At 55.6% G+C, this 18639-nt stretch overlaps 2 protein-coding genes across 2 annotated transcripts in view; one reads left to right on the plus strand and one right to left on the minus strand.

The window, feature by feature from the left end:
* NPTN (neuroplastin) overlaps positions 1-18203 on the plus strand; it is a 90393-nt gene extending 72190 nt beyond the window's left edge. Inside the window, exons 5-9 of the mRNA XM_068144281.1 lie at positions 1184-1317; positions 4008-4281; positions 14820-14841; positions 16336-16409; positions 16802-18203. Of these exons, the coding sequence (XP_068000382.1) occupies positions 1184-1317; positions 4008-4281; positions 14820-14841; positions 16336-16396 (491 nt within the window). The 3' untranslated portion in view covers positions 16397-16409; positions 16802-18203. The remainder of the gene's footprint in view (positions 1-1183; positions 1318-4007; positions 4282-14819; positions 14842-16335; positions 16410-16801) is intronic.
* A 97-nt stretch (positions 18204-18300) lies between these two features.
* The window catches only part of REC114 (REC114 meiotic recombination protein), a 35726-nt gene continuing 35387 nt past the window's right edge, over positions 18301-18639 (minus strand). The window contains exon 6 of the mRNA XM_068144346.1: positions 18301-18500. Within this exon, the coding sequence (XP_068000447.1) occupies positions 18339-18500 (162 nt within the window). The 3' untranslated portion in view covers positions 18301-18338. The remainder of the gene's footprint in view (positions 18501-18639) is intronic.

Below are 18639 nucleotides of genomic sequence, written 5' to 3' on the forward strand. Positions count from 1 at the left end.
GCACAGATGGGCAGAGGCCAAGGGCAGGAGATTGAAGACATCCAAGTGCCAGGGGCTGCACTTTGGCCACAGCAACCCCAGGCAGTGCTGCAGGCTGGGGCCAGAGTGGCTGAGAGCAACCAGGCAGAGAGGGACCTGGGGGAGTGGTGGAGAGCAGCTGAAGAGGAGGCAGCAGTGTGCCCAGGGGGCCAAGAAGGCCAAGGGCATCCTGGCCTGCAGCAGGCAGAGTGTGGCCAGCAGGAGCAGGGAGGTGATTGTGCCCTGGGCTCAGCACTGCTTAGGCCACAGCTTGAGTCCTGTGTCCAGCTCTGGGCTCCTCAGTTTCAGAAGGCCATTGAGAGACTTGAAGGTGTCCAGAGAAGGGCAAGGAGGCTGGGGAGGGGTCTGGGGCACAGCCCTGGGAGGAGAGGCTGAGGGAGCTGGGCTTGCTTAGCCTGCAGAAGAGGAGGCTCAGGGGAGACCTTCTTGCTCTCTGCAGCTCCCTGCAGGGAGGTTGTCACCAGCTGGGGGTTGGTCTCTTGTGCCAGGCAGGCAAGCAGCCCCAGAAGAAGAGGACACAGTCTGCAGCTGTGCCAGGGGAGGTTGAGGCTGGAGGGGAGGAGAAAGTTGTTGGCAGCAAGAGGAATTGGCCCTTGGGCTGTGCTGCCCAGGGAGGTGGTGGAGTCCCCATGGCTGGAGGTGTTGCAGAGGGGATTGGATGTGGCCCTTGGAGCCATGGTTGAGTTGTCAGGAGGTGCTGGGTGACAGCTTGGCCTTGATCAGCTCTGAGCTCTTTCCCAACCTCACTCACTCTATGATAAGTTGTAAGCAGGATCTCTGGCAGCTCTGCTCCAAAGCCTGAGCAAGAGGCAGCTCCTGAGCCGTGGGGAGGGCTGGGGCCTGTTCCCTGCACCGAGGAACACCTGAGCCGTCTCAGTGTTGTGACTCAAAGCTGGGGGTGAAGGTTTCTCCCTTCTCTGTGGGTCTGGCTGGCAAAGCCAAGCCTGAGGGATGTTCCTACAGATGCTCAGCTGAGATGCTGCTTGGAGAGACCTGGGAATCACAGTGCCTCCTGTGTGGGGAAAGGAACAGCTCCAGGGAGCTTGGGGCTCATTTCCTCTGGGAGGAGCTTCAAACAACTCTGCTGAAGGAGCAGCCTGGACACACAGAGAGAGTGTCTTTGTTTTCTCCTTTTGTTTTGCAGCCACTCCTGACATCACTGGCCACAAGAGAAGTGAGAACAAGAACGAGGGGCAGGAGGCTCTGATGTACTGCAAGTCCGTGGGCTTCCCACACCCCGAGTGGGTCTGGCGCAAGAAGGTCAACGGAGTCTTTGAGGTAGGTCTGGAGCAGCCTGGCACAGGCTCAGGGAGCAGGGAACCAGCAGCCTGCCCCAGGCTCAGGGAGCAGGGCACCAGCAGCCTGGCACAGGCTCAGGGAGCAGGGAACCAGCAGCCTGCCCCAGGCTCAGGGAGCAGGGAATCAGCAGCCTGCCCCAGGCTCAGGGAGCAGGGAACCAGCAGCCTGGCACAGGCTCAGGGAGCAGGGAACCAGCAGCCTGCTCTCAGGCTCAGGGAGCAGGGAACCAGCAGCCTGCTCTCAGGCCTGGATCTTAGGGTGAAGTTCTTCCCACCTCTGCTTTGCCCTGGTGAGGCTACACCTGGAATATTGGATCCAGCTCTGGGCTGCCCAGTTCAAGAGGGACAGGGATCTGCTGGAGAGCAGCAGAGCAGCTGGTGTGGAAGAGCTGCCTGCAGACAGGGAGCAGGCACTGCTCCTGCTGAAAAGAGCCACAGCAAGCATCAGGAGCTGCTCACCTGCAGCACCCCCAGCCAGCTGGCTGCACTGCCACAGCAGAGGGGGAGAGAAGGTCCTTGCAAGGCAGAACCATCCCAGGAACAGCATTGGCCCAGCTCTGGGCTCCCCAGAGGGACAGGGAGCTGCTGGAGAGAGTCCAAGGAGGGCTATGAGGATGAGGAAGGGCCTGGAGCACTGCCTGGGGAGGAGAGGCTGAGAGCCCTGGGGCTGTTCAGTCTGGAGAGGAGAAGGCTGAGAGGGATCTGATCAATGGCTATCAATAGCTGAGGGCTGGGGGTCAGGAGGGAGGGGCCAGGGCCAGGCTCTGCTCAGCTGCACCCTGGGATAGGCCAAGGGGCAGTGGATATAAACTCCAGCACAGGAGGTTCCAGCTCAACAGGAGGAGGAACTTCTGCCCTGTGAGGTCCCAGAGGCCTGGAGCAGGCTGCCCAGAGAGGTTGTGGAGTCTCCTGCTCTGGAGCCTTCCCAGCCCTGTCTGGATGTGTTCTGTGTGACCTGCCCTAGGTGGCCCTGCTCTGGCAGGGGGGTTGGGCTCAAGGATCCCTTCCAAACCCTGACATGCTGTGAGCTTCACTGTTTGTGGGCAGGGGTGTGTGGGTGACTTGCCAAGCACTGAGGCTCCTGTTGAGCAGCTGTCCCTTCACACTGGTGATGTTCCTTGAGAATTTCATCCCAGATCAACTGCCAGGTAGATCACACATCCACACTCTGTCAGTGCTTTGCCCTTTTAGAGCCTTTCAATATAAGGCATTTCCAAAGGCTCTTTTCCCAGCAGTGAGAGCATATTGATTCCTCCTTCTCCCAAGCATTCCTGACCTTGGCATGCCCTGAGAGCTGCCCTGTGAGCTCTGCCCTGTGAGCTCTGTGAGCTCTGCTCTGTGAGCTCTGTGAGCTCTGCCCTGTGAGCTCTGTGAGCTCTGCCCTGTGAGCTCTGCCCTGTGAGCTCTGTGAGCTCTGCCCTGTGAGCTCTGCCCTGTGAGCTCTGTGAGCTCTGCCCTGTGAGCTCTGCCCTGTGAGCTCTGTGAGCTCAGCTCTGTGAGCTCTGCCCTGTGAGCTCTGTGAGCTCTGCCCTGTGAGCTCTGCCCTGTGAGCTCTGTGAGCTCAGCTCTGTGAGCTCTGCCCTGTGAGCTCTGTGAGCTCTGCCCTGTGAGCTCTGCTCTGTGAGCACTGCTCTGTGAGGTCTGCCCTGTGAGGTCTGCCCTGTGAGCTCTGTGAGCTCTGCCCTGTGAGCTCTGCCCTGTGAGCTCTGTGAGCTCTGCCCTGTGAGCTCTGCTCTGTGAGCTCTGCCCTGTGAGCTCTGTGAGCTCTGCTCTGTGAGCTCTGCCCTGTGAGCTCTGCCCTGTGAGCTCTGTGAGCTCTGCTCTGTGAGCTCTGCCCTGTGAGCTCTGTGAGCTCTGCCCTGTGAGCTCTGCTCTGTGAGCTCTGCCCTGTGAGCTCTGTGAGCTCTGCTCTGTGAGCTCTGCTCTGAGCACTGCCCTCTGAGCTCTGCCCTGTGAGCTCTGTGAGCTCTGCTTTGTGAGCTCTGCTCTGCTTCTCTTCATTACAGTGTAAAGCCAAATGTTATTACAGCATCCTAGAATGGTTTGGGTGGGAAGAGGCCCCCAAAGGTCCCCCAGTCCGTCCCCCTGCCATCAGCAGGGACCTCCTCCACTAGAGCAGGTTGCTCAGAGCCCTGTCCAGCCTCACCCTGAATATCTTCAAGGACTGAGGCCTCATCTACCTCCATGGGCAGCCTGGTACAATGCTCCACCACCCACATGGTGCAGAACTTGTTCCTCACAGCCAGTCTAACTCTCCTCTAATCTCAAACTATTGTCCCTCATCCTACCATTGCAGGTGTCTGGGAACTGAGCCTCTGCAGCCTCCTTGTAGCCCCCTTCAGGTCCTGGCAGGTTGCTATTAGATCTCCTTGGTGCCTTCTCTTCTCCAGGCTGAGCAACCCCAGCTCCCTCAGCCTGCCCTTGTGGCAGAGGTGCTCCAGCCACTCCCTGATGATCATGCTGACAGCCAGTGGTGTGTGGTGGCTGAAGCTCCTCAAGTGAGGATGCAGAGGGAGGCTGTCAGCTGGAGTGGCAGGCTCCTGAGGGCAGAGCTGGGCTTTCCTCCTGCCCGCAGCACCCAGCCGCCCTGCCCGACTGCCTCCCATGCAAAGGCACCCAAGCTTCCTAAACCCTCTTGCTTCTTCTCCACCTTGTCTCCCTTCATCCCAGGACATCAACAACTCCTCTGGCAGGTTCTTCATTGTGAACAAGGACAACTACACCGAGCTCAGCATCACAAACCTGCAGATCACCGAGGACCCCGGCGAGTACCAGTGCAACGCCACCAACCAGGTCGGCTCCGTCTCGGTCACAACCATCCTGCGTGTGCGCAGCCACCTGGCTCCCCTCTGGCCCTTCCTGGGCATCCTGGCAGAGATTGTCATCCTGGTGGTCATCATAGTCATTTATGAGAAGAGGAAGAGGCCGGATGAAGTCCCAGACGGTAAGTGTGCCCCGAGGCGCTCGTAAGGAGGAGGAACGGCCAGGCCCGGCCAGCCGCCGGACGCACAGCGGAGCGGGGCTTGGGTGGCAGGAAGGATCAGCAGCCCAGGTCCCCCAGCTCTGAGCTCTTTGCTTTCTTCTCTGCTCCCTCTCTGAACATTAAGCCCAGCACGTGCAGAGGGCCCAGGAGCTCTCAGACCATGGGTGGGTCGTTGCAGTAGCTTTTACTTCTTCTCCTGCACAAGGGATGTAGCACTCCTGTCTCTTCCCTGCTGTGTGGCAGCCCTGAGGAACCCTGCACGTCAGCCCTGAGGAGCATAGGGCAGCCCAGAGGGGAGAAGCAGGCACTAGTCTGTGGTGGCACTCCCTCTTCCACCTGGCATCTGGATTGGACACTGGGCAGGAAGCCTTCCACATGAAGGGACTGGGACTGCAGGGACGCTGCAAAACCAGAAGGGTTTTGGGTGTTCCAAGAGCAGGGGAGGCAGAGCTCTGGGTTTGCTGTGCAGTTGAGTTCGTGTTTAAGGAATGCTCTAGAACCTTCACCCAGTTGTGGTAGTCCTGAGGTGAGTTTCCTGCAGATCAGGCCTGATGGTAGCCCCCCTTAGCTGCACCCTCTGTGGTGCACACAGGAAGTACCAACTCTGGGAGCTGCTTCTGCACACCTTCCTCTTTAAAAGCTGGGAGGAATTTGAGGCTAAAGTGAGTGTTTGGAAGAGCCCCAGGGGAGAAGCAGGGCTTTAACATGACACTCAGCTACTGGCCACAGTGTTTGCCAAGAAACCCTGCCCAAGGAACCCCCTGTGAGAAGCAGCTGGTGTGGGGAGAAAGCTGCCGTAGGAACACGGCCCGCCCAGCCAGTGGAGCCAGCAGGTGCCTTAGCCTGTGGAAGGCACCACGCTGGGTCAGCACAGGGAGCTCTGCATCGTCAGTGTCTTCCTGGGCTGGACAGGCTCTCCAGCATGGTAGGTGACTTCCAAAGGCAGCTGTGTGGTAGCTTGTGGAGCAGTGAGAGAAGTGCTGAGGCTGCGCTCTGCTCGTGAAGCTCGGGCACTGCGATCTTCAGGCCTCTGAGCCGTGCTCCGGAGAAGGAACACCAACAACCCCACCAGACATGACCAGTGTTGGTCCTGTGGGGGTGGCTGAGCCTTGGCTCTCTTCTGTAGCAGATCAGCACTGCCTCCAGCAGTGCATACCTAGGGGAAAGCAGCTTTAGATCTTCACCTCTGGAGTGTCACCTGCTGATTCTAGAGCATGCCCCGAGACTGCTCTAGGTGTGTACCCAACCAACCTCACACTGTGTCGTGCATGTTCCTCTGCATATCTAACAGCTCCACAGCTCCTGAGGGGTTTGGACTACCAGCACTTGGTCCTCAGAGCAGCCCTCAGCCAGCCCAGAAAACTTCAGACCAGACAATTCCAGCACTCCTTGGCGCTGTTCATGTGGCTCTGGCCTAGCGGCGATGCCAGCATGGCCAGGGAGGATCTCGCCTCTGTGGTGGCTGTTGGTAGTTCCCTGTGCCTCAGAACTGCATTTCAAGTCACAGAAGGTCCAAACCGAGGCAGCAGCTTGTTAATTTGATGATTTGATTCATTACAAGCAGCCTCAGGTGGCCTCAGTGCAACTGAAATTGGCTTTGACCCGAGCGGGTCACGGGGCAGCCACCGCCGCAGTGTGGAGGTGGAGAAATCACTGCCTGTTTGTCTCAAAGGCTGAAGTTTCCCTGGCTGGGCTGGCTGCTCCTCAGCTCCCTGAGGGACCCAGGCTCATCATCTCTGCTGGAGGTGTCCCAGATGATGAGCCAAGTAACCAAGGATACTAAATTTTGCTTGCTCAGGCTGCTGCTACTTGAGAGGCAGCTAAGCTTGAGCCCTGGAGCGCGGCGCCCCTCGGCGGCGGGCAGATCTTTTCTCTGGCCACTCTTGGAGGACAAAAGCTGACTGTGGCAATCTGAATGCCTGTGCCTGAGGTTTGCCTGGAATGGAGGAAGAGGCACAATCAGCATAACATCATCTCAGCTGCAGTCCTGCCTTCCCTTGGATACTCTTGCATTTTGAGTGGCACCTGAAGCTTTCTGTGCTGCGGTGGTGGGGAAACACCCTCTGAGCAGAGGTGTTGGATGAATGCATACATGAGAAACGGTTGATGGGCTGCTGATTGCCACCCCTGGATGCCTTCCTCGGGTTGTCCTCGGTTGTATTGTTTTCAAGAGGCTGTTAGGAAATGCCAAAGTTAATGTTTGAATGCCTGCTTAGTGCTGGGAATGGAACCTCTCTGCTCCCAGAGCCCTACCTCCACCCCTGCGTGCTACAGCGAGCAGTGCTGGTAGCACCAAAGAGCCTACAGCTGAGCCGGCAGCTCCTGCAGAGAGGGTCTGAGCACCACCCTCCTTAACAGCAGCATTAGCTGGCAGCAGCTGTGGTTGTTCTCAGCTGGCAGCTGGTTTCCCAGACCTGTTGGGTTTGGTGTTGGAAGCCCTGAGGGGTTGGGGTTGTGCCAGATCTTCATGGGGAGCTGTGGCAGTGAGAATCGTGGAATAAGCTGAGTTGGAAGGGACCTTAAGCATCATCCAGTTCCAGCCCCCTGCCATCTGCAGGGACACCCTGCACTAGACCAGGTTCCTCAAGGTCACATCCAGCATGGTCTTGAGCACCTCCAGGGAGGGGCATCCACATCAGGTTCAAGCTGTTAGTGCCTCCCTTCTAATGGGGGTGGGGGGAAAGGACCCTGGGAGCCTCAGCAGCAGAGCATCCTCCCTGCTTGTCCTTCCTATGTCGATTTTGTCCTTGCACCAGGCTTTAGACACTGAGGTTCTGCCATATCCTCCCACTCACGGTGGAGTAACTGTGGGCCCTCCTTAGTCTGCAGGTGTCTCTGATGCTCTTTGTAGCAGGTAGGAGCAGCCAGACCCCTGCAGCCCTGGCAGAGGCTGGGTGGCCGTTGGACATCTTGCTTTGGGTCGCTGCCTGGTTCCTGTTGAGCTTGGCACAGCCTCTGCTGCATATCAGATGTCAGCCTCTGGCAAGCAGCCCAAGTGTTGGGGTGCAGGCTCTGTGAGGTGACATCCTTGCTAGGGCTGCTGAGGTCACACCTGGAGTCCTGGGGTCAGTTTTGGGGCCCTCACTCCAGGAAGGAGGGGCTGGAGAGCACCCAGAGAAGGGCAGCAAAGCTGGGGAAGGGTCTGGAGAGCAGGGCTGGGGAGGAGCAGCTGAGGGAGCTGGGGGGATTCAGTCTGGAAAAGCGAAGGCTGAGGGGAGACCTCATTGCTCTCTATAGCTCCCTGAAAGGAGGCTGGAGCCAGGTGGAGGTTGGTCTCTTCTCCCTAGCGATAGGGTGAAAGGAAATGGCCTACAAATTGCCAAGGGGAGGTTTAGGTTAGACATGAAAAGAAACTTCTTCCCTGAGATGGTTCTCAAAGACTGAAAGAGGCTGCCCAGGGGGGTGGTGGAATCTCCATTCATGGAGGCGGTTCAGAGATGTGGTGCTGAGGGCCATGGCTCAGCACCAGCCTTGGTAGAGTTGGAGGATGGTTGGACTGGGTGATCTTCAAGGTCTTTTCCACCCACAGGGATTCTAAGAGTCTATCATGGGAAGCCTACACCAGGCAGGGGCAGCTTTTAGGGGTGTGCTGTGTTCACCCCAAGCTGGAAGGTGGAGTTGGACTGCTCCAGACTCTGCAGCCTGAAGTGGAGTCCCTTTGCCTGTCTCAGCTACACTGACCTGCCCTCCCCGAGGCAGAAGCTTCTCCCCTCCCCTGCTCTTGGAGGACTGTGTGGAGCTGGTGAGCATTTCACACCCCCAAAGAAGCCTCTAGTTCAGTGTGGTGGCGAGTTGGCACGTGCCCCTCTCCAGCCTGGCAGCTGAAGGCTGGTTTTGAGAGGAAGATGATGCTGCTCAGGTCAGCCTCAGCAGTGTAGGACCCCCTGAGAAACCCCACCAGTACCTTCAGGATTTGAGAGGATCTTTGTGAGAGCCTCAGAGCAAAGGGAGATTCAGCCTAAAGAGAATAAGGCAGGCTTGAGGGCTGTGCCCTTTTGGGGAAGGCTAAACACAGAAGTGCCAGAAAGGGCTCTGGATGAACTGATGCTGACCAGAACCACCCAGCTGCTAGTGGGGAATGAGACTGTTTGGAAGGAAACATTATCTCCATCCTGGAAGGTGTCTGGGCTGCTTTCCAGAGCACCTGGGGACTCTGGCCAGCCAAAATAAAACCAAACTGAGTTAATTCTGTTTCCCTTTCTCTCATCTCCATGTGGCACAGGCTAAAAATGGCCAGTGGGAGAGTGCCAGCCACCTCAGCTCTTGGCAGAGGCTGGAGGGGCAGGTACCTGCTGACACTTGGAGCAGATCTTCTCCACAGCCTGAGGAGCTGCTTAGCTTCCAGAGTTTGAGGGGATAAAGGAGGCTGAAAGGCACTTTCCTGCTGGCCTACCAAGGTGTTGCCTCCACCTGGGGGGACCTGGATGCTCCTTGAACTTTGGCATTTCCTGACTGCAGCTGGTTTTGCATGGACCTTGCTTCGTGGCGTGGAGTTCATTCGCTTTGTACGCCGTGGGACAGGGCTTGGCTGACGTTTCCTCCTTCACATAATTGAGCTCTGTCAGTTTATTCCTTGGGGGTTTTTGTTTCCCTCCTTGCTGCTGCTGAGCAGAAAAAGGAACTTGGCACCTGTGAATCCTGGGTTTCCACCAGGAGTGGTGCGAGGATGGCAGCAGAGGACGCCCAGGGCAGGTTCTTGCTGGCGTGCCTGTGGCTTAGGGGCGCTCTCCTCCCTCTGCCATCCAAATTATGTGCTGGAAGGAGGAAGGGAGGGCAGACTGTGCTGGAGGTTCTGCATCCTTTCCAAGAGAGAGTCTTGCCTGGCTTCAGGGGCGGTAGAGCAGCGCAGGGCTCCCGAGGCACCGTGCAGCCCAGAGTGGGAGAGCAGACGCGTGGCCTCGGCGGCTGTGGGCGATGAGAGCTGCATGACTGCCGGCATGTGGAGGCCAGAGACGCTGCATGTGCCGCGGGGAAGGGTTCCAGCAGGGCACTGCTGATGTGTTTGGCACAGGATGCGAGCTGCTTGGACTTCCCTTGAGGATGAAAGGCAGCAAACGGCGCTTTAGTCCCCGTCAGGGTAGCTTAAGCTGCTTAGTGCCGATGGCCGCAGCCATCAGCCGTGGTGACCCGAATGTAGTGTGGCAGAGGGGCCTCGAGAGCCCGTGCCTGCCCTTGCTGGGGGATCAAACAGCCTGAGATTAGCAAAGAGGCTCTCTGAAAGGGTGTGTCTGGGGTAAGTAGAAAGTAAAAACCTGTTGGCTGCATTCCCTTGGGGGAATGTGAAGAGTTTTTACTTCGCAGCCCACGTCCCACAGGATCTTGAGCTCGGAGCCGTGAGCTGACTGCCTGTAACGTCTCCTTTTTCTCCTCTCTCATCGTTCTTCCCTTCTCATTTCTCAGCCTAATACAAAGACTTCCCTTAAATGCTTTTGTGCTCCAACCCTGCAGAGGCTCCATCCATCCCCCCCCTTTCTAATAGTCTGTTGTTTTTTCTTGACTTTCCCTGTTCCTGCTCTTACTGTAAGTAACCTTAAAGAACCAACTGTTTTCACTGAAACGGTTTGATTGTGACTGCTTCACTTGGGGGTTGGGTTTCTGTTGATTTCCTCTCACCCAGACCTCTCCCTCTTACCCAAAATCCAGCAAGGGGAGGAAATGGTCCCACAGGCAGGCGGTGAGGCTGCACTGAGCAGCAGGCATCGGTGTACCAGGGTGGCAATCGAGCAGCCCGGCTCCTCCGGGCCTGCTGTGCCCATTGGTTAGGTGCTGTGGCAGCAGCAGGATTCCTCCAGCCTGCTGCCACTGGTCTGGGCCACACACTCCTGTGCCTTCACTGCATTTGAGAGCAACCACTTTGGTGGTGGTGGTGGTTTGCTTTATGGAGCAAGGGGATTGTCTCCATCCACCTCTTCTTTCCCCTCCCTCCAAGTTCATCCATGAAGGCAAAGGCAAGAGAGTCACAGAATCACAGAATTGTCAGGTTTGGAAGGGAGCTCAGGGCTCAGCCAGCTCCAACCCCCTGCCATGGGCAGGCACACCTCACACCACAGCAGCTTGCTCACAGCCATCTCCAGCCTGGCTGCAAACACCTCCAGGCAGGAGGCTTCCACCACCTCCCTGGGCAGCCTGGGCCAGGCTCTCACCACCCTCCTGGCCAACAACTTCGTCCTCACAGCCAAGCTCAAGCTCCCCACTTCTAGTGCTGCTCCAGCCCCCCAGGCCTATCCCTCCCTGACACCCTCAAGGGTCCCTCCCCAGCACTCTTGGAGCCCCCCTTCAGCTCCTGGAAGGCCACAAGAAGGTCTCTGAGCCTTCTGCTCTCCAGACACAAGGTGAGAAATGCTGCCCTTGAGTCTCTGCCTGCAGCCAGAGCCCTCTGTGGCTCACGCAGGGTGTAGGGAAGACTGGTGGCCCTGTGTGGTTGTGGACTGCCCTCTGCTCCATCTGGAGCCACTTGTTGTGAGAACAGAAAAAAATGATCAACTAAAACTTCTATAGAATTATAAACTGAAAAGGAAGATTTTTCCCCCCAACTTGGGCCAGCACAGCTCAGGATTCTTCTGAATGTCCTCCAGAGCTTTTGAGCCTCCTGTCAGATTTTCCTCTCCCTTGGAAAGCAGAATCTGAAAGGGTAGCTTTGAAACAGAAGAATTCCCCAGCAGTCTCTGAACATTTTGCAGCCCATGGAGGCTGTAGTGTCACACAGGGGCCCAGGGCTGCCACAGCCCCTGGCTTTAGCTTTGCCTGTTGAACATACAGAGATCATAGAACGGTTGGGGTTGGATCACCAAAGGTCATCCACTCCAAGCCCCCTGCAGTCAGCAGGGACATCCTCCCCTAGGTCAGGTTGTTGAGAGCCTTGTGGAGCCTCAGCCTCCAGGGATGGGGCCTCAGCTCCCTGGGCAATCTGTTCCAGTGTTCAGCACACTCCTGGTGCAGAACTTGTTCTGTTTTCACTGATTCACAAATTGCATTGGGTTGGAGGGGACCCTCCAAGGTCATCTTGTCCAACCCCCCTGCAGTCAGCAGGGACACCCCCAGCTAGATCAGGCTCCACAGGGCCACGTGGAGCCTGACCTGCCAAGGCAGGTCTGGGAGTTGCCACATGCTGGTGTAAGCTCCACCACAAAGCTGCTGGCCTCTCAGGGGAGTTGTCTGTGCAAGTTCTAAAGCACAAGCAGAAGTGCTGAGTCCCTGAGGATGCATCAAGGTGAGCTCTAGTGCTGGAGGCAGCCATCAGTGTTTCATTTCTAAGTGCCACCAGTCACAAGAGGCTCCCTGAGATAAATCTGATGTTAAAAAGAAACACTGCAGCTCTCCAAAGGAGGCGGAAAACAGAGGAACATCACAACCACCTTGTAAACTAGGCTGAAAGGAGGGAGGGAGGGGAGGACACAAAACACAGCCTCCTTCTCTGGAGTTGCATCCCCAGACAGCTCTCACCAGCAGAGGAGTTCATGCAGATCTATTAGTCAGCATCTTGCATTCTGAAGGCCCAGATCTGTGTGCCTCGCAGGACCGATTGCCCCTGGTACTCGATGCACTGAAGCCGAGCAGCAGTTCCAACCTCTCCCTTCAGGGCCAGGAGAGGCAGGGCACGGCTGTACCCACAGCACCGGCCTGGCTGGTTGGTTGGGGGTTGTCAATCTGGTGTCACCTAAACCAGGAGGGATTTTGGAGCCTGCAGATCTGCTTCCCCCTCCCAGTTCCAGAGGAAATCCCTGCCGGAGGAGGAGGAGGAGGAGGGGGCCGAGCGCGGTCAGGCCCCCAGGGGAGCGCAGCGGCAGCCCCGGCGCAGCGTCAGCCCCGGCGCAGCGGCAGCCCGGGAGGACGCTGGGCGCGGCCGTAGGTTGCTCAGGGCAGGGCTCCCGGCATGAAAGGTTGGCGGTGGTGTCGATAACCTCTCGGTTACTATGACTTTCTTTTTTTTGTTTGTTTTTTTTCCCCCCCTTCAATTGCATCATACCCTTAAAAACACGGTGGTAAGTGCGAGCTCTGCATGCTTTGGAGTTTGTTTAATCTCCGCTTCAGTCTCTACAACGCACAAAGTCATGGTGTTAACACTCCTCTCTTTAAAGCCTCCTCATTCACCTCCACAACTAATTTGGATTTCAGTTTTGCTGGTTTGGTTTTCTTTCTTCCTTTCTTTCTTTTTTAATCTTGAGTTAGTCTTTTTTTTCTTTTGTGGTTGTTTTGTTTTTCTTTTTTAATTGTACTTCTCTTATTTATATTTATTTATTCCCTCTCCCCCCCCCGTCCTTCTGTTGCCCCCCTCTGGTTTCGCTGAGGTTTTGGTCTCTTTGTCTGTACTGTTCTGGGGATGCTTTTCCAGCGGTTCAGGTGGCTGACCCGGGCAGAGGAGTTATCCTTGCTCTGATTTTTTTTGGTCGCTGTTTGTTAACCTCTGTTAAGTTTCTAGATGGGGAGGGGAGGAGTGGCGGTGACTCACCACCGCCTCATTTAAAGCGCTCTGAACAGGCGTTTTTGTTGCACCTTTGGAAAGGGAAGACCTGATGGCAGCCTCGATAAGCGCTGAGCTTTTTCTTTCTTTGTTTCTTTCTTTCCTTTTGTTTTGTTGGGGTTGTTTTTTTTTTTTGAAACCACACCAAAGTGCTGACCCGAAACAGGCAGAAATCTTTTGACAGAGAAGGAAAAGTGGTCATTTTCTAGCGAGAGCTTCGCTGTACGTCCAGGGTGCAGTTTGATGTCTGAAGTCCAGCCAAACAAACTCTCAAAGCTGTTGCTGGTGCTGGTATAGGGAGCTGGGACAGGCGAGGGAGCCTGGCAGCGGCAGGGCACCGCTCCCAGCCGCCCTGCAGCGGGGTGGGCTGGGGGCCCGGGGGCTTGCTGGCTGGCCGAGGCGCAGCCTGCTTCACCATCTTTTGTGACTCAAAAGATGCCCGTGGCAGGAAGTTGTAGAGTCACTCTGCCGTGCTTTGTGTCGCAGTACCCGATGTGTCTCTGTATATCTCCACTGTATATACAACAGCACATTGATGTCTGGTTGTCCCGACTAGTCCCAGTTCTCTCTGTGCCCTGTCCGATAGTGTACTGGACTCCTGTGGACACTGGTGTGTGGCTAGTCTGTTATTTTGGCTGTAAAGCTCTTGGTTTGTGGTTAGTCCTTTCTTTTTTTGAAGTCTCTTCTGTTTTTTTCCGTTGGGGTCACTGTCTGTGCTAGCGGCGGCTTTGCCTCTATCCGTTGCCTTGAAAGGTACAGGCGGAGTAATGTCCCCCTGCGACCGACATTACTCCCGGCGTGTGCTCATGCGGATGCCTACACACTCCCGAGACTGTAATCTCCATAACTGCTTCATGTGCACTAAGCACCCTTGTGGAATCCTGCTGAGAGTTTCTTTTAGAGGCTTCAATACCGACAAATCGAATCCCTGCGGCAGGGAGGTGGCAGTGCCAAGCCCAGCAGGTCGTGAATGGGCTCCCCCTGAAAGGCTTCCACAGGAGCCCTTAGCTGCCTGCTGCGACTTTTTTTGTGCGTGTGTGAGTGCTGCTGTTTCAAAGCACTTTGGTCTTCCCTGACTGCAGCTAAGTGGTTGAGAACACACCCAAAAAAGCTCAATTGGTCACAAAAGAGCTCATGTGAAACATTCTTCCTTTGCAGATGATTTCCCCCCCCCGCACTTCCCCCAATTCTGTAGGGACAGGGGCAGAGCAGCACTGGAGTCTGTCGTCTCTGGAGGTGTTCCAGCAGTCCCCGCAGCTCCTGGTGCTGTGGGACACACACACAGTGCCTGCTGCTGCCCAAGGACTGCTTGTGGGGGCTAGACTGGAGGGCTGCACCTTCAGCATCCTCCTAACCTGGCCCATCCTGATGAGACCTTAACAAACCCAGACCAGAGGCTCTGAGAATCGGGTTTGGTTGGAAAAAGCCTTTAAGGTCCTCAAGTCCAACCACCCTGTTGTGTAGAGGTTGTGTCATCATAGGGGAGAGATGAGCCTGTGGTGCATGCACCCTGGGGTGTGCAACCAGCAATTACCCCACGAGCAGCTGGAGAATGGCTTCCAAAAGTACCCAAAAAAACCCCAACCCAAACCAAAAACGACACCAAAAAGGTAACATTGGAAGGCTCAAGTGAGAAGCAAGAAAACGACCAGCAGGATTTTACAACTGAGACGTTGGTTTGTCCTCTCATCCTCTGTTTTTTTTTCTGAGATTGAACCACTGGAACTTGGGGACAGGATGAGTTCAGTGCCCACATTGCAACAATCTGTCCGCTACAGTTGCAGTTCTTCATGACCAAGCATTCCAAAGTGTTTGAACTAAACCCATCGAAGCCACACACCTGCCATTAAACCCCAGCCCCGAGCAGTAACTCCATGGCTGCCCCAGCCAGCGGAATGGCCTTGAACGCTGTAGATAGATGGGATTGCTGCTTGCCCTGCAGCTGGGGCACCCCCACAAACGCTCACACTCCTCTTTTTCTTTTCCCTCCCTCCCTTTCCCTGCCTCTCCCTGGATGCCGTCGGGATGCTGGCTGCAGATGATGAACCAGCTGGGCCAATGTAAGTGTGGTGTTGAGAGAGAAGAGCTGAGCTGACTCGGGGCGGGGGGGGAGGGAGGTTCGTGGAGAGGGACTGTTTGCAAAGGCCTGCAGTGACAGGGGGAGGGGCAATGGTTTAAATTGAGAGGGGATTTAGACTGGATGTTAGGAACAAGTTCATAGTATCACAGTATCAGTCAGGGTTGGAAGGGACCACAAGGATCATCCAGTTCCAACTCCCCTGCCATGGGCAGGGACACCCCACACTAGATCAGGCTGCCCAGAGCCTCAGCCAGCCTGGCCTTAAACACCTCCAGGGACAGGGCCCCAACCACCTCCCTGGACAACCCATTCCAGGGCTTCACCACTCTCATGGGGAAGAACTTCCTCCTCACCTCCAGCCTCAATCTCCCCACCTCCAGCTTCATTCCATTCCCCCTAGTCCTATCACTGCCTGAGATCCTGAGCAGTCCCTCCCCAGCCTTCCTGGAGCCCCCTTCAGATCCTGGAAGGCCACAGTGAGGTCACCTCAGAGCCTTCTCTTCTCCAGACTGAACAGACCCCAACTCCTTCAGTCTGTCCTCATAGGAGAGGTGCTCCAGCCCTCTGCTCATCCTCCTGACCCTTGGACAAGGTGACCTTGGAGGGCCCCCTGCAACCCAATGCAATTTGTGAATCAATGAAAACAGAACAAGTTCTGCACCAGGAGGCAGCTGGAACACTGCAACAGGTTGCCCAGAGGGGTGCTTGAGGTCCAACCTCCTTGAATACCTCCTTGGAGGTATTCACGGCGAGGCTCAACAAGGCTCTGGGCAACCTGATCTAGCGGAGGATGTCCCTGCTGACTGCAGGGGGGTTGGAGTGGATGACCTTTGGAGGTCTTCTCCAACCCAAACCATTCCAGGATTCTGTGGGGGAAGATCAGAGGATGATAGAATGGCAGAGATTGGGGCCGTTCAGCCTGGAGAAGAGAAGGCTCCACAGAGACCCGGTGGACTTCCAGTGCTTAACGGAGTCTCCAAGAAAGCTAGGGACAGACTTTTGAGCAGGGCCTGTTGTGACAGGACAAGGGGTGATGGTTTCAACTCCAAGAGGGAAATCCAGACTGGAGAGAAGGAAGGGATTGGTTAAACTGAGGGTGGTGAGGCCCCGGCCCGGCTTGCTCAGAGGGGCAGTAGATGCTCCATCCCTGGAACCAGTGCAGGTCAGGTAGTTCAGTGCTCTGCAGCCTGCTGGAGCTGCTGACTGCAGGGAGAGTTGGAGTAGCTGGCCTTTAAAGGTCCCTTCCACCCAAACCACTCTGTGATGCTGTAAGGAGAAACACTGCTGAAGGAGTGGCAATGACAGATGGAGAAGGCAAATGGCGCTGGGCATGGAGGGGGCAAGCTGGCACTTGGAAGCCAAGAGGCAGCACCTAATGCTGTTGGTTGCCTACAGAGACAGCCCCCCACTGTCCCACCCCCCCAGTGTTTGTGACCGATTTTGATGGCTTTGTCTCTTTCTTCTTTCCCTGCAGGAAAACCAATTCTACAAACAATCACAAAGACAAAAACTTACGCCAGAGAAACACAAACTAAAAATGCTCATCATGTAAGTATGCCCCGCCCCCCGGCAGGGCCCGCCCACAGCCTGCCCTCCTCTTCCTCGCCAGCTGCTGGGCGTCTGTCAACAGAACTGCCTCCACCTAGGGAGGAGCTGAAAGCTGCTGGGGGCCAGCTCTGGAGCCCTCCTGCCGGGTGTCCCAGAGCACAGCAGGCTGCAGGCAGTTTAATGATTGAGGTCTCCATAGTCACTGCTACTGCTGAGGAAATGCCCCCAGCCCCCTCCTCATCACTTAGAGCCTGGAGGCTAAGGTGTGGTTGGGGACCTGCACCTGCAGGTAGCTCCCAAGCAGCTGTTGCTTGCAGGCTGTGGTGGCAGGGGGTGGTGGCACTGCTGCCAGGCATTGACTGGCACCTTTTCTCCTTTCTGTTTTTTTGTAGAGCTTTAAGTTTCTGAGAGACTGATGGCAATATGACCTGCTAAATTTAAGGGTTGGAACTCTTGGTTCTAGAACTCCAGTTCTGTCTGATTATTATTCTTCTGATTCTGATGATTTGATTTGATTTTTTTTTCCTCCTCCTTTTCAAGTGAGCAACGATATGACTGTCTAAAGCATGCCTTATTTAGCCTCTCCTGTAAGGGTGACCTAGCCAGATACATTTTACTAACGCTTCTGTGTAGAAGGTGTAAACTCTTTCGGGCTTTGATGTGCTGTGAATGTTGCTTCCTCCTTTTCTTTCGATTCGGTTTTCTTTCCCTCCTTCCCTCCCCCCTCCTCCCGCGCTCTCCCTCGCTCCCTCTCTCTCCCCCCTCGGTCTATTTAAACATGAGGAGCAGCGAGCCGCTGGCTTTTCCCGCATGCGCCATTTTTTACTTGCCGTAGCTGTTAAGGTTGGCAGAGCTCCCCCAGCGCTCCGCTGCCATCTCCTGGGACTTGCGTTAAAGTGCAGAGGGACTTGGAGAGCCCGAGGGGGGGAGGGGGCCGCGTGTCTGTCGGGGGCGGGGCGGGAGAACCAAACGACGGTCGCCGTGTTTCATTTCGAAGCTGCTGATGTCCATTCCTTCCCGTGTGTCTGAAAGCTGAGAGAGCGCTGGGGACTTCAGAGGAGGCGAACAGAGACCCCGGGGAATTATCTCAAGGGCTTTTACCTAACGGAGAGGGACGCTGGGGGTGGGTGTCCTCCACTCAAAAGACTCCCAGGGGGCTGGGATGATGGTTGGCCAGGTGCTGGTGGTGGAAGGCAAGCTGGTTTATAAATATAAATATATATATATGATTGCTTTTTAAGTGATGATGATGATGATGATGACGACGACGACGATGATGATGACTTTCTGCTGGGTTTCTTTTTTGTTAACTCATGTAAATCCTCAGATCCTTTTGCACTGATGTGTTCTACATATTCTTGTACATTCAATTCAGGCAACCTTTTATAATTATGTTTTGTTTGGGGAGGGGAGGGAGGGAAGGAGGGAGGGAGGGACGGGGTTTTTGGTTCCTTTGGGTTCGGTTTTGTTCGGTTTCAACGATGAAATGTTAACAGCATGGTGATATTCTATGCAACTTAGTTACAAAACAAAAGACCACAACACACAAAAACCCAACCAACCAAACATTGTCCTCCTTGGAGTTTGGCAACTGTACTTTTCTCCTGGTTTCCAACAAAGACAACAACAAGAGATGGTAGAAACTAGACCTTGTGCCACAGGGTTCTCACGGTGTGTGTAACTGTAGCTGCATGACCTCGTGTTCTGTGTATGTGTTGAAGTGCAATGATGTATAAACAACAAAACCAAGTGGATTCACCTGTTTTTAAAAATAAAACACTGACCAAAAAAAAACCAACCAAACAACAACCAAAACCCAACCTCACCAAAAAAAAACCCCACAACAAAAAAAACCCCAACCCCACCCCCCCCCCGCCTGGGAGCTCCGTCACCTGCGCTGCTCGGGGGGCACAGCCCGGCGCCGCGTCCTCAGCCTTCTGTCAGTTTGCTCAGCTCCTTCTCCACGTCTTCCACGAACGCTGGGAACTGCTGATCCAGGAGGCAGAGGCGGATGAAGGGCCCCAGCTCCTCTGCCTGCCAGGCCGAGTGCTGGTACAGCAGGGGCAGCTCGGACGTCTTCCTCAGCACAGACTGCGGGGGGAAGAGCCGGGGGGGGTTGAGCTCCTCTTGCTGAGGGAACAACGCGCCTAAGGCAGCACCCCCTCGGGCATCAGGACAGGGGAAGGCTGACCTCCTGCAAAGCAGCTGGGGAGGACCCAGGAGTGCTGGT

This window comes from Melanerpes formicivorus, unplaced genomic scaffold, assembly GCF_026170545.1.
Source record: "Melanerpes formicivorus ecotype bairdi unplaced genomic scaffold, bMelFor1.0.p_v2 SCAF_10, whole genome shotgun sequence".
Lineage (NCBI taxonomy): Eukaryota > Metazoa > Chordata > Aves > Piciformes > Picidae > Melanerpes > Melanerpes formicivorus.